The following is a 16,650-nucleotide window of genomic DNA, read 5'->3' as shown; positions in this document are numbered from 1 at the left end:
AACCGTTCTTGTTTCACAATCTTCACTGCAGTTTGCACCTTCCTAATTCCATGGGGTCATAGAGCACAGAAACCGACTATTTAGCCCAACCTGCCCATGCCGACCAAGATGTCCCATCTACACGAGTATCCCTCTAAACCTTTGCTATCCATGTACCTGTCCAAATGTCTTTTAAATATTAGACACAAAATGCTGGAGTAACTCAGCGGGTCAGGCAATATTTCTGGAGAAAATGGATGTGACATTTCGGGTTGGGGTCCATCATTTAAATGTTATAGTACCTCATCTACCTCCTCTGGCAGCTTGTTACATATACCCACCACCATATGTGTTGCCCCTCAGGTTCTATTACATTTTCCCTTCTCACATACCCATGTCCTCTGGTTCTTGACCCCCCTACTTCCTAATTACAGATTTATTGAATGATTACAATCTTAATTCTTAAGCAGTCATGGTGGGTTGAAACTCAGCCTTCAATCAACTGTACCTATCCTGTCGAAAGGATCCTGACCGGTTGAACCATAGCCTGCTACGGCAATCAAACGCATAGCTTTAGATACTGCTGGACTCAGCCTAGTCCATGAGGGGCATTGCCCTCCATGTAATTGAAGGGATCTATCTAAGTTCATAAGTTCTAGGAGCAGAATTAGATGATTCGGCTTATCAAGTCAACTCTGCCATTCAATCATGGCTGATTTATCTTTCCCCCTCAACCCCATTCTCCTGCCTTCGCCCCATAACCCCTGATACCTGTACTAATCAAGAATCTGTCAATCTCCACCTTAAAAATAATATCCATTGACTTGGCCTTTCTTCTCATCTCCTTTCTAAAGTAACGTCCTTTTATTCCAAGGCTAATGTTATTGGTCCTAGACTCTCCCACTAGTGGAAACATCTTGTACACATTCACTCCATCCAAGCCTTTCACTATTCGGTAGGTTCGATGAGGTGCCCCCTCACCCTTCTAAATTCCAGCAAATGCAGGTCCAGCGCCTTCAAACAATCATCATATGTTAACCCTATCATTCCTGGGGTCTATATGAGGTGCTGCATCATGAAGGTGACAACTATCATCAAGGATCCTCACCATTTGGCCCAAGACTTCATCATGACAATCATCAGACAGGAGGAGCAGAAGCCTGAAGTCTCCCACCACCAGTTTCAGAAACAAGTTATCTCCGGAACTATCAGGCACTTGAACCTTTCTGCAGAACTCTAATCATACTTCAGCAAGGGAGTGCACTCTTGCACTACCACAAACCTTTCTAATTATGCTTTTTCCCCTAATGTTTTCTTTTCCACAATCTTCTGCTTTTTACAATCTTGGCTAATTTATGTCTGATTTATGCATTTTTGTGTTGACTGAGTCTATGTGCCTGTGATGTTGCTGCAAGCAAATTTTCATGGTACCTGAACCTCACCGCACTTGTGCATGTGACAATACACTGAACATTAAAACAAGTGCAAAAGGGATAAACTTAATAGACTGCCCTATAATTCCCTTCTACGGCAGATAAGACCTCAACGCCGAACCCCTTGGATCTGGTGTTCTTATTATGTGCTGCTTGGTTGGTGTTGAGAGTGGAATCTTCCGCCTCTGCAGCATTGAGTGGCCACGGCTGGGTCATGTTCGCGATTGCGGAGTTTTGTCGGTGTTGTCTAGTGACACCAAGATGCCAAATGCTGTACAAAACGGTCTGCTTCTGCTAATGTGCCTTTATGTAGTAATGAATGGGAAAATGAAAGGCCGGGTGCTGTTGCCTCAGGGGTGCCTAGTTCTGCAGCCCGGCATGTGTCCTCTGTCCCGGGCCCACACGTCACGGCCCCACACGTCACGGCCCACATTTCCCGCCACTATTCAAACACGTCCAACTGACGTCACACCGGTGACATGCTCCAGCGGAAGTGGAGCACGTTACTTCCGGTGGTGGCGGCGGCGGCGGACTGGGTGTGAGTGGAGGGGCCACGTCGGTGAGCGGACAGGTGAGGATGGGACCGGGGGAGAGAGAGAGAGAGAGAGAGAGAGAGAGAGAGAGAGAGGGGAGGGGGAGAGGGAGAGGGAGAGGGAGAGGGAGAGGGAGAGAGAGGGGAGGGGGAGAGAGAGGGGAGGGGGAGAGAGAGGGGATGGGGAGAGAGGGAGGGGGGAGAGAGAGGGATGGGGGGAGAGAGAGGGGATAGGGAGAGAGAGGGGATGGGGAGAGAGGGGAGGGGGAGAGAGAGGGAGGGGGAGAGAGGGAGTGGGGAGAGAGAGGGGATGGGGGAGAGGGGAGGGGGAGAGAGAGGGAGGGGGAGAGAGAGGGAGTGGGAGAGAGAGGGGATGGGGAGAGAGAGGGAGTGGGGAGAGAGAGGGGATGGGGGAGAGGGGAGGGGGAGAGAGAGGGAGGGGGAGAGAGGGAGTGGGAGAGAGAGGGGATGGGGAGAGAGAGGGGATGGGGGAGAGGGGAGGGGGGAGAGAGAGGGGAGGGGGGAGAGAGAGGGGAGGGGGGAGGGGGGGAGAGAGGGGAGGGGGGAGGGGGGGAGAGAGGGGAGGGGGGAGAGAGAGGGGAGGGGGGAGAGAGAGAGGGGAGGGGGGGAGAGAGAGGGGAGGGGGGGAGAGAGAGGGGAGGGGGAGAGAGAGGGGAGGGGGGGAGAGAGAGGGGAGGGGGGAGGGAGGGGGGAGAGAGGGGGGAGAGAGAGGGGAGGGGGGAGAGAGAGGGGAAGGGGGGAGAGAGAGGGGAGGGGGAGAGAGAGGGGAGGGGGGAGGGGGGGAGGGGAGGGGGAGGGGAGGGGGGGAGGAGAGGGAAGGGGGGGAGAGAGAGGGGAGGGGGGGAGAGGGAGGGGGGGGGGGGGGAGAGAGAGGGGAGGGGGGGAGAGAGAGGGGATGGGGAGGGAGGGAGGAGAGGGATGGAGGGAAGAGGGAGGGGACTTTGGAAGGGAGGGGAGGATGGAGGTGAAGGAAGAGGGGAGGAGGGGAAGATGGAGGAAATAGGGGAGGGAGGGGAAGATGCCTACACCTATGAATATCTTTTGGGATAGATAAAGGGATGGATTCTTGGTAAGCGAGGGGATGGACGGTTAATGAAAGGCAGAATTAAGGTCACAGTTGGATCAGGCAGGACTAAAGCGACTTCCCCCTAATTCACATGTGGTGCAACTGAAAGCACCTGAGATTGGCAGTGATTGCCATTCCTGGGCTTTGCAGAGTTTGTTTGCTTGAGCTGTATTGTATCCAAAACACTCTTGACGTGAGCTAGATATGTGAACAATGCCATAACTGGTTCTGCTCAGATTGGTGGTAGTTTCAAACCCCAAGCTCTTGCGTACTTTCATGTTGCTATTAGACACTGGAGCATATCCAACCTCTGATTTATCCTTTGTTGAAGTCCAAATGATAATTACTTTGATATCCGCAGAGATGAATCAGATGTCTGGCACCGTTCTTATTGACCGCACCATCCAGATGAGGAAGGAGGCGCAAACCCGGAAAGTGATATTGGTGTGGGGTTTGCTCAATGTAGGCCTTGCAGGAATGGTCTACATGGAAATGTAAGTTGTTCCTCTGTTTCTGTTTGGTTTCAATTCTCACAAAAAGCACTACACTTTACATCAAAAATGTTTTCACATCAATAGTTCCTTTCACAATCTAGGGATATCTCAAAACAAGGAAGAAATTTTGATACAAAGTGCTGGAGTAACTCAGTACATCAGGCACCTCTGGAGAATAAGGACGGGTGACGTTTCAAGTCTGGATCCTTCTGTCTGAAGAAGGGTCCCAACCCAAATGACACCATCTTTTTTCTCCAGAGCTGCTACCTAACCTGCTGAGTTACTCCAGTGCTTTATGTTTATCTTGGGTATAAACCAGCATCTGCAGTTCTTTTCTACACCAGAAATTTTGATATGTATTCATTGTACAATGGGACAATTACTGTGATAATTACTATTTAAACAAGTGCTTAAATTTGCAAAGAAGTGGGGTTCGCAGCAGAGAAAATAACAGAAATGTCTAGGCTAGAGTGAAGATGAAGAGAAGATGGCAATTAAGGGAGGATAGATCCATTCTCCGAGTGGCCACGTTGGGCTCCTCCGGGTGCTCCGGTTTCCTCCCTCAACCCAAAAACATGTGGGTTTAAAGGTAATTAGCCTCTGATTGCTCCTAATGTGTAGGGCGTGGATGAGAAGGTGGAATAACAAAACTAGTGTGAACAGGTGATCAATGGCCAGTGTGGAGTTGGTGGGCCGAAGGGCCTGTTTCCACGCTGTATCTAAACTAAGACTCGATGATAGCTAGTTCATGTAAGGAACATGGAGAGTTGAGAACTGACTGTGTTGCCCCCACCTGGTCTCAGTGAATAGCAGAGCTATGCAGATCTGGTGTTTTTATCTTCATTTGGTATCGAGTTATCTTATTTTGCTTAATGCAGCGTCTCAGATTCCAAATTGACCTTGGCTTTCTGGGATCAGCCAGAGACAATTGATTGTATTGTGCTCCCAATCAGTAGTTGATGGTGTTGAGAAAGGTATATCCTGTTGTAAACTTCCTGAACAGCTCGCAGAGTGTTGCTGAGAAGGTTGACCCGAGATCCCTGAAATCTGTTCTAGGTTAGAAACAAGACATTGCAGATGCTGGCTTACAAAAAAAGACAAATTGCTGGAGTAACCCAGCGAGTCTGTCAGCATCTGTCGAGGACATGGATAAGTGACGATTTGGATCGTGACCCTTCTTTTGTTTGAAGAAGGGTCTGACCCAAAATGGCACCGATCCATGTTCTCCAATGATGCTGCCTCACCAGCTGAGTTACTCCAGCACTCGAAGGTATTTATTCACAAAATGCTGGAGTAACTCAGCAGGTCAGGCAGCATCTCAGGAGAGAAGGAATTGGCGACGTTTTGGGTCGAGACCCTTCTTCAGATGCAACACCTGTCCCTTTACCTCCCCCCGCAACTCCATCCAAGGACCCAAACAGTCTTTCCAGGTGAGACAGAGGTTCACCTGCACCTCCTCCAACCTCATCTATTGCATCCGCTGCTCCAGATGTCAACTTATTTACATCGGCAAAACCAAACGCAGGCTCGGCGATCGCTTCGCTCAACACCTGCGCCCAGTCTGCGTTAACCAATCTGATCTCCCGGTGGCTGAGCACTTCAACTCTCCCTCCCATTCCCAGTCTGACCTTTCTGTCATGGGCCTCCTCCAGTGCCATAGTGAGTCCCACCGGAAATTGGAGGAACAGCACCTCATATTTCGCCTGGGTAGCTTGCAGCCCAGTGGTATGAACATTGACATCTCCAACTTTAGAGAGTTCCTCTGTCCCTCTCTTCCCCTCCCCCTTCCCAGATCTCCCACTGTCTTCCTGTCTCCACCTATATCCTTCCTTTGTCCCGCCCCCCTGACATCAGTCTGAAGAAGGGTCTCGACCCGAAACGTCGCCCATTCCTTCTCTCCTGAGATGCTGCCTGACCTGCTGAGTTACTCCAGCATTGTGTGAATAAATACCTTTGATTTGTACCAGCATCTGCAGTTATTTTCTTATACTCCAGCACTCTATAATCTTTATCTATTCTAGCTTGTTGAGCTGCTGGGAAGCAGACTAAGAAAATAAGAATTTTGGCAGAATCTGGAAGAATGATAAGGAAAGTTGTAAAAGCGACTGTAAAATGATCTGCAATACATTATTTCCTTGTAATTGGAAGGAATAAGGCATGGACGTCCTATAAATATCAAAAAAGCATGGATACCACTAAGGCCACTTTCAATTACATTAAGCCTACAATGATGCTTGCTTGTCGATCCATCAATGGGCATAATATTTATTTAAGTTTCACCTTGCATTTGTTGGCCTGGCAAAACAATCTTAAACCTACAAGGAGCCCAGACCCTGGTTATGACCGAGTCTGACTCTGACCCAATCCCGAACCCTGTCTCCTGTTGTATGCACAGCCCACACTTCACACCCTGGTTTCAGCAGCAAACCTATCTGTGTACCTGATCCCTGGTGTATCTTGACACCAGCCACTCCTGCACACCAGCTATTGATGTTTCACTATTTGGCAGCACAAGCTGGCAAACAATCCATCTCAAAGCAAGGAATTCACAGGATACTACCAGTGAGGGCCCTGGAGGAACATGCTCTATTTACACTTTTTGTAATAAATGGCCAACTTTGCACATATGCAGATCTGCAGACAGTATGTCAGCTATTAACAGGGACTTGCAGTCATTTCAAGGCCCGTGTTCTGCTTTCTATATTTTCCGGAATTACTTGTGTAAAATAACTGGCCAGAAAATGCTCACTGATGCTGTGAGTGAGGACATCAGTTTTTAAACTTCTGTCTGAAATCAAACAAGGTATTCAGTTTTCAGCCGTAGTGGAAATTTTGGGGGGGAAAATCATAATTTTTTATTTTTCAGGACTGGCAAATTGCTGTACAAATTCTACAATATCAACTACTGGCCACTGTGGTATATTGGTGAGTACGTCCATTTTTTTCTCCCTTTATGTGATTCATTGCAAGAGGGCTGATCCTTTCTGATGCAATGGATATGTTGCAGGGTTTGCCTGCGCGTCCCAGCCATTTTATCCCTTGGAAAAGGGCACAGGTTCTTCATGTCTTGGGTGGCGGCTGATCTGCTTGGTTTCTTCCCTTCAGCCTCATCCTCATTATGAGGCCAGTTTATGTCTCTTTGTCACATTGCTTAGTTTGGGAAAGGAGAAAGAAACATTCCATTATTGTTTGTCCCAGTTCCAGCACTAAGTATTGTCCCTTTCCCCTTTAGTATTCATTGTTAAAATAGTTTACTTCCCTTGTTTTTATTCCAGACACTGGTTCCAGCATTTCTTTTAGGTTGTTCGTATTTCCCTTCTTAAAATTGTTCTTAATCCCCCCCTCTTAAATGTGCAGCCTCTGAATGCATGATGGTCTGGTGTAAGCAATTGCACTTAATTCTTGGGTTCATACCACAGATTTCTGTGGCTGAAAGCAGCTATCTCTTTGCATGATATTATATTCATTATATTCGCTGTAGTTCAGCTCGGAAGGTTTAAGTATCGTCGAGTATAAGAATGCAAACTGCACGTATGTTGCCTGGATTTGTAGTAATCTCTTCTGTTGCCTGTGTTGTAATTTTTCAATTAATCTCAATTTCTTTGTTCCAGAGTTTGGTCTGGTCACCCTGTTTTGCCTCAATGCTTTATCTGATTTCTGGCGTTACTTCCGGACTGCTGTCGTCCCAGCCAATCTGGTGATGACCCCACAACAACAATCACTGCTGGGAATATTGAATCCAGGTAAGTTGGAGCTCAGCTGTGGCAAATTTGGAGATGAAGAATTTGTTTGGAATTAAAGAACGTGCTTTTGTGGAGGGCAGAATTTGAGGGAAATGATCATGAGGGTTGTAGATCTGGAGGGGAGGTTTGGTGAAAGGGAGGGACAAAGTCATGGGGGGGGGTTTGAAAACTGAGAATGTCAAAATTGATGTGTTTTTGGATTGGGGGCAATGTAGATCAGTGAGCGTGGTTGGTGAATAAACGAGCCGATCGATGCAAGTTAGAACACTGGGAAATTCACAGAATTCAGAATTACCTTCATTTGTCATCCAAAAAACAGGTCTTTTGGACGAGATTTCGTCACACACAGTCCAACAATAGAGCAATAAAATAAGCAAATTACACAACCTCAACCAACACAAAACACAAAACAAAAAGAAACATCCAACACAGTGAGTCTCCTCCAGTCCCCTCCTCACTGTGATGGAAGGCCAGAATGTCATTTCTCTTCCCCTGCCGTCTTCTCCCGCGGTCAGGCTGTTGAACTTGCCACGTTCCAGGCCGCGCCGGACGGGGTGGAAGTTGAGAGGTTGGTCTGGCAGAGAAGGATCAGTTATTAATTTGCTTATTGCACATCTTTCCTCAGTGACACAAACGACACCACAGAGAAAGCCAGCTACCACATCCACCCCCAACAGTTCCCCCCCTGGTGTCACCCAGGGACAGAGTGTCCTTTCCTACAGCCCTCAAAGGCCACTTGGCTCCAGCCCCAAGTTCAGCCCTGGCTGTATGACAGGGTTCAGCCCATCCATGCAGATGCCTTCCCTGTCGGGAAGCGGGTCCTACCCATCCTCTGTGATGTACTCGCCTGGCAGCAGCTTCAACATGGTAAGTGATGAAGAAGTACATCCAGCTATCAGGGTATAGTAAACCTTCACTGGTATCTATTACCACCATAATGGGTTAATTATTGCTTTCACTTTCCCATTTGTCTGCAAAGATGATTTATATTTGCTGCACTTCATAATTATATTGTAATGGTTATTTTTTAAATATATCCATGTACATTGCGTTTAAAGGTCTAGTATGCTACTGCAAGCAAGAATTTGACTGTTCCATTATCGGTACCTGGGCCATTGACCCTTCACTTGCATAGCAAGTGTTTAGCACACAACTAGCCTCTGCGAACAGCAGTACCTGATGCTGAACATTTTTTTGTGGTAACGATTGTGATAAATATTCATCAAAATGTGGGAACTCCTTTTCCCCATCCAAATCTTTGATGCAGTGTCTTGGGAGCTTTTGCATCCCCCAAAGAAGGGTATTTGAGGTTGGTTTAACATCTCATCCAATAATGTCCATCCAGACTTTTTTGTCCAGCCTCTGGAAGGGGGACTTGAACCTCCAGCCTTCAGGCTCACAAGTGATCTCTACCAGCCAAGTTGCAGCTGACAGTGTGATTAGAGTTTGGCAAACTCGTCTCCCCCATAATTCCTGCAGCCAGAATATTGAATTGAATTTATTTGTCATTCAAAACGAAACAAATGAACAAAATGTGGTTACCAAACAGTCGTAACAATGAAAAAAAACAAAAAAACACACAATTACATAAATGTACCATAAACATCCATCACAGTGACTCTCCTCCAGGCACCTCCTCACAGTGATGGAAGGTAAAAAAAGTCTTATCTCTTCCTTGCTTCTTCTCCTGCGGTCAGGCAGTCGAACTGCTGCATCGAGGCGAACGAGGCTCCTGATATTGAAGCCCCCGCCTGGCGATGGAAGATCCCGCAGCCAAGCTGCCCTGGGCGATGAAAGGTCCAGCGAACGGGCCGATTCGAGCCTTGCGAATTGGGGCGGACGAAGGCTGTGGCTGGAGCTCCCGAGAAGTCAGTCGCCAACCAGGGACCTGCGAGCTCCTGACCACAGGGCCCGCGGCTGAAGCCTCAAAGTCCAGTCGCAGTCGCAATTGCAGCTCCACCACAGCCTCCGAAAGCCAGCCAGCTCCGCGGGTCCACAGGCTCTGTGACCGGAGCCCTCAAGGTCGATCCCAGCTGGAGGTCGCCCAGCTCCTCGATGTTAGGCCGCAGCGCGAACAGAGATACGAGACGGAAAAAAGTCACTTCTTCGTTGAAGATAGAGATTTTTTTTAAATTTCCCCCTAGACCACCCACCACATAATACACAACTAAAAATAGATGATTACATACATCTAACATTAAAGATAAGACAAAGAAGGGAAACAAACAGACAGGGGCAGACCTTCCCACCACAGAGCTTTTTAAAATTCCTGGCTGTTGATCAGGAAATTGTAATGGGAGTATTGTGCAAGGTGCATTCTTTCCATTCCCAGTTTTGGCAGACTGGTGTCAGTACCAGGTGAAAATGACAGACTCTTTACCCCTGGCCTTCATGGCCATCTGTTCCCTTTGGTTATTTTCTCATCATTGACAACTTGCTGCCATCCATGTTCTGTTATTTGCACTTCCATCTGCTGCAGTGTTTAAACATTCCCAGCTTCTTGAAAGGTTGCCAGTCGTGGACTTTATCTCACCAATTCAATGACTGTATCCATAGAGAGCTGCAGGAACGACTGATCTCAACCAGTGTGATTTCTAGGCTGTTCTGTAAGGTAGGGCTATTGCCTGCCAGACGGGCACATGACTAAGGCTCCTGGGGTGGTCATGAACTAATGATACTTGTTTAAATATACAGACAATTGGATAGGATAAATTGGAAGGCAATATTGCCATCTCCACCATTATATTGCATATTGAAAGCAAGTCCTCACCTAGCTTTGTGTCCTGTGCTCCAATAAAACATTTGTTACAAATATGTTTCAAACTGAATAATATGCCTTTAACTGAAAATGGAATATACTCCTTATAGGCTCTTCTCCAAGCAGATATGCAAGCTTTGAATGTACACATTGACTGAGTTAATTTGTCTGCTTGTCTCATTCTGCGGTGGTTGGGGGTGGGACTGCGATGTTGATTTATAAAGTTACAGTAATTAATTTGAAACCTGCAGCTTAAAAAAACCTGTTGGGCATGTTGATTGAAAAAAAACTTAACTGCAGTTTAAGCTTTTTAAAAAAATGATAAGCATAATTTTTTTTGTTGCTCTGGTCCTTTGACTTCTTTGTTCCCGACTAATTAATAAATGGAAATTGTCTTGTGGAGTACAAGTCAGGAGTCAGTACTTGACAGAATGTTGTGACCTGCGTGGGTTTTCTCCGAGATCTTCGGTTTCCTCCCACACTCCAAAGACGTACAGGTATGTAGGTTAATTGGCTGGGTAAATCTAAAAATTGTCCCTAGTGGGTGTAGGATAGTGTTAATGTACGGGGATCACTGGGCGGCACGGACTTGGAGGGCCGAAAAGGCCTGTTTCCGGCTGTATATATATGATATGATATGAACAAATATTGAGAAACAATTTTCATAATTTCTTTGCCACCCAAAATCATTAAGCTTATTTAGTAATTTTTGAAATGTAGTCATTTGCAATGTAGATGATGATGATGCAGGCCACCTTGGAAAGATCAAGGTGAAATAAGCCAAATTATTATTTTTTAGATGTAGCTACCTATTATCTCTGTCCCACAATAACACCTTTGACAGGACTGATTACGTGCTCCAGTTTTAAGTAAGATGATTAAATTTGTGAGCTAAATTTGAAATGTATTTAGGCAATGCCAAAACTTGGATTTTAACATTTTGATTGTCAGAGGGAATAGGCAGCTGGAGAGGGGAGGTGGAGGTAGAGATTCTCAGCCAAAGTCACGGAATGGTGAGGGTGAAGTTCTAATGTCTGGATTTCATTAAAATGAAAATATTAGGGAGAGGTAGGATGAAGGCAGAAGGTGATTGATTTTTTTTTGTTTGGAACAAATTAAGAATGAATCAAGTTTGACGAAAACCATCAAGGATGTAAATAAAGTATTGTCCAAGAAGCTAATATCACAACTGGCAACTAAGATTCGATAAACCCTGTCGATTGATATTGCCAAAATGTTCATGGTGGATCTCGATTGAGTAGTGATTTAGATGTCTGCTGCAATTAAATCTTGTTTGTTGAACTCACAGTGACTTCTGTCTTGCATCATTCAGGGCTCTGGTTTCAGTCCTCCTCAGAATTCCTATTTATGTGGCAATAACGTTGGGAGTTCGGAGAGCTCCAGCCTGAGAACTCGTTACCGATCTGCCCCGACCACGTACAACACGCCTCTCACGCGAGACGAGTATGTTACAGACATGAAATCTCTGGAGAATTTCCTCCACTCCGAAGAGGAGAAGCACGGCCGCAGCCAGATGGGTTAGTCGAGGCTTGTATTGTTTGTTAATCTGCAGGATGATGTCATCTGAATCGCACAGTACAGGAGAGACTCTGATTCAGGGCCTCGTCCACACTGGGTCTATTGTTCTCTAACGGGGAGGGACTACTCTTTTGATGTCTCTGGTTGTTGGATGATAGGCAAGTGAATTTTTCCTCCCAAAAATCCTGAGCCGACCTTTATGCAAAATTTGTGTGTGTGTGTTGAGTGCATAAAAACATTTGGGATCACTGCAGAGCTGTGGAGAAAGAACGGAGTAGAACTAATTGGATACCTCCTTCAGAGTTGGCAAAGACACAAAGGGCCAAGTAGTGGTGCTCCTTGCTCTATCGCTCTGTGGTTAAAGTTGCCTCTTGACCCCTTCTAAACATTCTATTTCTCTCACACTGAGTTATTGGAGGAAGGTTCTAGATTATGTGAAGCAGCATAGAAAGCTGTGGAGAGCTTTTGATATTTGAGGGCATCTTTCTTTTTCCATTTGGGAAGTGTTGTACTTGCACTGGAGTTGGTGAAAAGAGCACGTGTGTGAAAGCTTTCTGAATTGCAACAGTCATTACCTGCAATTGTTGCCTATACTGTTTGTTTCTCCAATTTATAAACTCAGTCAGCCGAGCTCTGATCCATGCTACTGATTCCTCACTGATGGTATACAATTAATGTCTGCAATTAGCTTCAACATTTCTGATTTTTGGGAGGCATAAGTTCCTGATTGTTATCCCAGTTCAGCATCAATGTTATGCTGTTATTTAAGTTTACTGGCTTATTTTTTACAGGTTGATGATTGACCATTAGGCAATGTATTGCCTCAGTCAGCTCGCAAAGCCACACTTTTGGAGAAGAGTGGGAAATGGGGCAGAAATTTGTCCGATCAAGTTTAGTGGGAAAGGAAGGCCCTGCCAATATAAAGATGTGATTTTTTTGAAAATGGGGGCAGTATCTAGATAGTCTAATGCTGCATTTCAACTCAGAACATGGCCTGGCTTAAGTTGATAGAAGATTAGGAGGGCCAGTGATGGCAATTGCCTGACAGTTTTATTAGTTGTAATCCTACTTTATACTTTATTTGATGTGTACACACAGGAAGTTCTGAATGTTCATCCAGCAGCAACACTCCAAGCTTTTGGAACTACAGCCGCAGCAGTGGAGAATATGCACAGACACTGCGCAAGTTCCAGTACCAGCTCGCCAGCCGGTCTCAGGCCCCCTCTGCTCACAAGGATGACACAGATCTGGGCTCCAAGCTACTTGCGGAAGAGGTGTGTACAACATATCCATGTACCTAATGCTTCACTCCAGGGGAAGGTGTTGGACAAGGTTTTTTTATTCAGTAACCATATCAGTGCTTGGTGGTTAGTGTTTTCTGATTCTTAAATCCATTTTGACTACACCCAAGGTACATAGGATGTGAGTTAGTTATTTTACATATGAACATATGAGCAGGTCATTGGACCCCTCAAGCCAGCTGCACCATTTTATAAGGTTGTGGCGGATGTAATTGTAACATTGAGTTGCCGTTGATATGCCTTTGGACCAGATTTGCAATAAGTTCATTGAGGTGGCTCTGAGAGGTGCCTTATTGCGAGCGTTCACATCATGTGCTTCCAACTCTGCTTTGCGTGTGATGTAGAAAGCAACAATTGCAACGTGCAGAAGGTTGCTAGATGGACAAGTTAGCAAAGATGCTCAGAAATAAAATAAGACTTCTAGTTTCTTCCTCAGAAGTTAGTTTCTATCATAATTAGCAGACACCCTATGTGGTAGAACCAGCATTCAATCAGATGCCTCTTTTATTCCCCCTTACTCGAGTCACTTCATTTAGAGACCATTGTCCCAGTACATCAGTTCAACGGTTGCTAATGTGAATACTCAATTCTTCCAATAACTTTGTGAATGTTAAGCAGCTATAACAGGATTCCAATTTAAGAATAGGAGAAGGTCATTCCACTCCTGACCTTATTCAATAGTTCATTTAGATCATGATTGACCTATGCCTCAACTCCATTTGTCCTAACCTTTGTGTCTCTTGCTTAACAAATATTGGTCTCTCGAGGGTTGGTGGCTAGTCATGAAATGGCAGGGCACCAAATAGATTAAAGTGAGGTTTTCTGGCTTCCTACCAAATTGAATAAGGTGAAAAATAGCCAAATTGGCCAGATGCAGGGTCTACAAACTGGAGCCTTGTAATTGCGTTAAATGGCAGTACAAGTGTAACCATAAATGAGGTTTGTGTACCAGCTTAGGTAGGAGAGGACGATAAGCGCACATACCTCTGATTGCTACTTTCTAACCTTGCTGGTGTGTGTGACTGCATGCCTCTTATGATGGAGTTTGGATGTTTTTGATCCCATTTCCAAGCTTTCTGGTATCCAAAGTACAGATGATGATAAAGAAGTTCTTCACAAAGACAATATACCTGACATACATCTGTACAATGTATTTTGGAATTGCAAGCTAGCAAGAATCCTTCAGAAAGGGAGAGCATGCGGATGAGTTTGAATGTACAGTAACTTGGTAAATCACTACCCTGGAATCCTGACTATTGTAACTTGCAGGTGTGGATCAGGTTGAATGTGAGTCGGCAACAGCTGGATCTTGATTCTTGGACGGCCAACCTGAGGAATGTAAGTAATGATTACGCACGCCCAGACTCTGGCTTGGAAACATTGGCATATGCTTGCCTTGTTTGGCTAACTGTTATCCCTGTTGAGAGTCCCATAAACTAATTGACCTTGACTGTGTCCTCTTTGTTATTAGCTTACTGTTCTTGGAGCTGGAGATGTGATGGCATGGGGAGGTGAATGTTGTCTCTCATGCTGTTTCATGCCGTATAGTTGGTGTTCACAAGATGTGTCCACAAAGTAATAATCTTCGGTAAATAAATGAAAATCCCCAATTTGCAACAACCTCTTGTTCATTACCAGTTCCTCTCAATCTCATCATTAAGAGATCTGCTGTTCAGTCGGGTTGGGAATCCAACTTTACCTCAAATTAGCCAAACCCTTTGAATGAGTCGGTACATAAATTAAGGATAATGGCCTTTTTAGGGACTAAAATTTTAAAAAGCCCAAGGTGAAGGCAAATGGTAGTTTTATTTCCGTGATAGGCACAAACAGTAGAAGTGGTGGGAATTGTGACGGTATCTGCTGTAATTCAGTTGCAACTGCAGTAAAGACGTTGAGAGGGGTGTGGGTGGTTGAGGATCTCCGTATACATATGGAGCTGGAAGGAAAATTGAGAAAACCTGTTTGGGGAAGTCTTCAAACTTGACTGATTTGACACCTTCCTGGCGTAGTTAAAGGATTGTTAGTTTGGGTAGCTTAGAGAGCAGAGGGGGTCCGTTTGCACCATTTTGTTGCTTGCCTAACTGGATCCCAGATTCCTGCTTTGTAATCCCTCGTACATCCTAAATTCCCATATTTGTAAATTTTAGACTTTTGGTGATTTTCTGGAAAGGTGTTTTGAATTTGATCAGCTCCAAGTTCTTGGAAATATTTCTAAGTTTGCTTTTAATTTCGTGAAACTCTAAGATCCTGTCCTCTTCTATTTTGCCTGTATGTAGTGGATCAACGAAACCATTTTGAATCGTTTGGTCAAAGAGATTGATAGTGTGAATACACAGCTAAGGAGGCTGGGATGTCCTGAGCTGCAAGTGGGTGGTGAGTATGTTATGTAAGGGCCTGAGTCTTAGAATTATGGTCACCTTTAAGCATTAATGAGGCTGAGTTACAATAATCGGGGAGAATTCCAGTTTCAGTAAATTATTCTCAGTTCCCTGTGTTTGGACTAGGGTTGGCTGGGGAACCTCTGACAAGGAAAGACATTCTTGCCATAGAGGGAGTACAGAGAGGGTTCACCAGATTGATTCCTGGGATGGCAGGACTTTCATATGAAGAAAGGCTGGATAGACTCGGCTTGTACTCGCTGGAATTTAGAAGATTGAGGGGGGATCTTATAGAAACTTACAACATTCTTATGGGGTTGGACAGGCTAGATGCAGGAAGATCGTTCCCGATGTTGGGGAAGTCCAGAACAAGGGGTCACAGTTTAAGGATAAGGGGAAGTCTTTTAGGTCCGAGATGAGAAAGTTTTTTTTCACACAGAGAGTGGTGAATCTGTGGAATTCTCTGCCACAGAAGGTAGTTGAGGCCAGTTCATTGGCTATATTTAAGAGGGAGTTAGATGTGGCCCTTGTGGCTAAAGGGATCAGGGGGTATGGAGAGAAGGCAGGTATGGGATACTGAGTTGGTTGATCAGCCATGATCATATTGAATGGCGGTGCAGGCTCGAAGGGCCGAATGGCCTACTCCTGCACCTATTTTCTATGTTTCTATGTTTTTTTTATGTCAAGCAAATCCTTCTTCCACTGTACATAAGGTCAGAAGTGATAGGAGTAGAATTAGGCCTTTCGGCTCATCAAGTCTACTTCACCATTCAATCATGGCTGACCTATCTCTACAGCCTTCTGTGGCAAAAATTTCCACAGATTCACCACCCTCTGTCTAAATAAATTTCTCCTCATCTCCTTCCTAAAGTAATGTCCTTTAATTCTGAGGCTATAACCTCTAGTCCTAGACTCTCCCACTAGTGGAAACATCCTCTCCAAATCCACTTTATCCAAGCCTTTCATTATTCTGTATGTTTCATTGAGGTCCCCCCTCATTCTTCTAAACTCCAGCGAGTACAGATCCAGTGCCGACAAACACCCATCATAGGTTAACCTGGGATCATTCTTGTAAACCTCTGGATCCTCTCCAGAGCCAGCACATCCCTCCTCAGATATAGTGCCCAGAATTGCTCACAATATTCCAAATGCGGCCTTACCAGCTCCTGATAGAGCCTCAGCATTACATCCCTGATTTTGTATACAAGCCCTCTTAAAATAAATGCTTGCTTTGACTTTGCTTTCTTTACTACCGATTCGACTTGCAGATTAGCTTTTTGGGAATCCTGCACCAGAACTCCCAAATCCCTTTGCATTTCCGATTTCGGGATTCTCTCCCCATTTAAAAAATAGTCTATGCCTTTATTCCTACTACCGCAATGCATGACTGCACACTTTGCTACACC

The 16,650-nt window shown here is 45.3% G+C and overlaps 1 protein-coding gene across 1 annotated transcript in view; it reads left to right on the top strand.

Annotated features, from left to right (window-relative positions):
* Window positions 1-1,919: 1,919 nt before the first annotated feature.
* Window positions 1,920-16,650, top strand: part of tmem209 (transmembrane protein 209) — a 31,651-nt gene continuing 16,920 nt past the window's right edge. Inside the window, exons 1-9 of the mRNA XM_078419561.1 lie at window positions 1,920-1,983; window positions 3,393-3,525; window positions 6,392-6,450; window positions 7,137-7,268; window positions 7,894-8,135; window positions 11,360-11,564; window positions 12,664-12,839; window positions 14,136-14,204; window positions 15,143-15,239. Of these exons, the coding sequence (XP_078275687.1) occupies window positions 3,395-3,525; window positions 6,392-6,450; window positions 7,137-7,268; window positions 7,894-8,135; window positions 11,360-11,564; window positions 12,664-12,839; window positions 14,136-14,204; window positions 15,143-15,239 (1,111 nt within the window). The 5' untranslated portion in view covers window positions 1,920-1,983; window positions 3,393-3,394. The remainder of the gene's footprint in view (window positions 1,984-3,392; window positions 3,526-6,391; window positions 6,451-7,136; window positions 7,269-7,893; window positions 8,136-11,359; window positions 11,565-12,663; window positions 12,840-14,135; window positions 14,205-15,142; window positions 15,240-16,650) is intronic.

This window comes from Rhinoraja longicauda, chromosome 23 (assembly GCF_053455715.1).
Source record: "Rhinoraja longicauda isolate Sanriku21f chromosome 23, sRhiLon1.1, whole genome shotgun sequence".
In the NCBI taxonomy this organism is placed as follows: Eukaryota; Metazoa; Chordata; class Chondrichthyes; order Rajiformes; family Arhynchobatidae; genus Rhinoraja; species Rhinoraja longicauda.
Note: the sequence above shows the minus strand (reverse complement) of the source record. Positions and strands in the feature narration are given on the sequence as shown.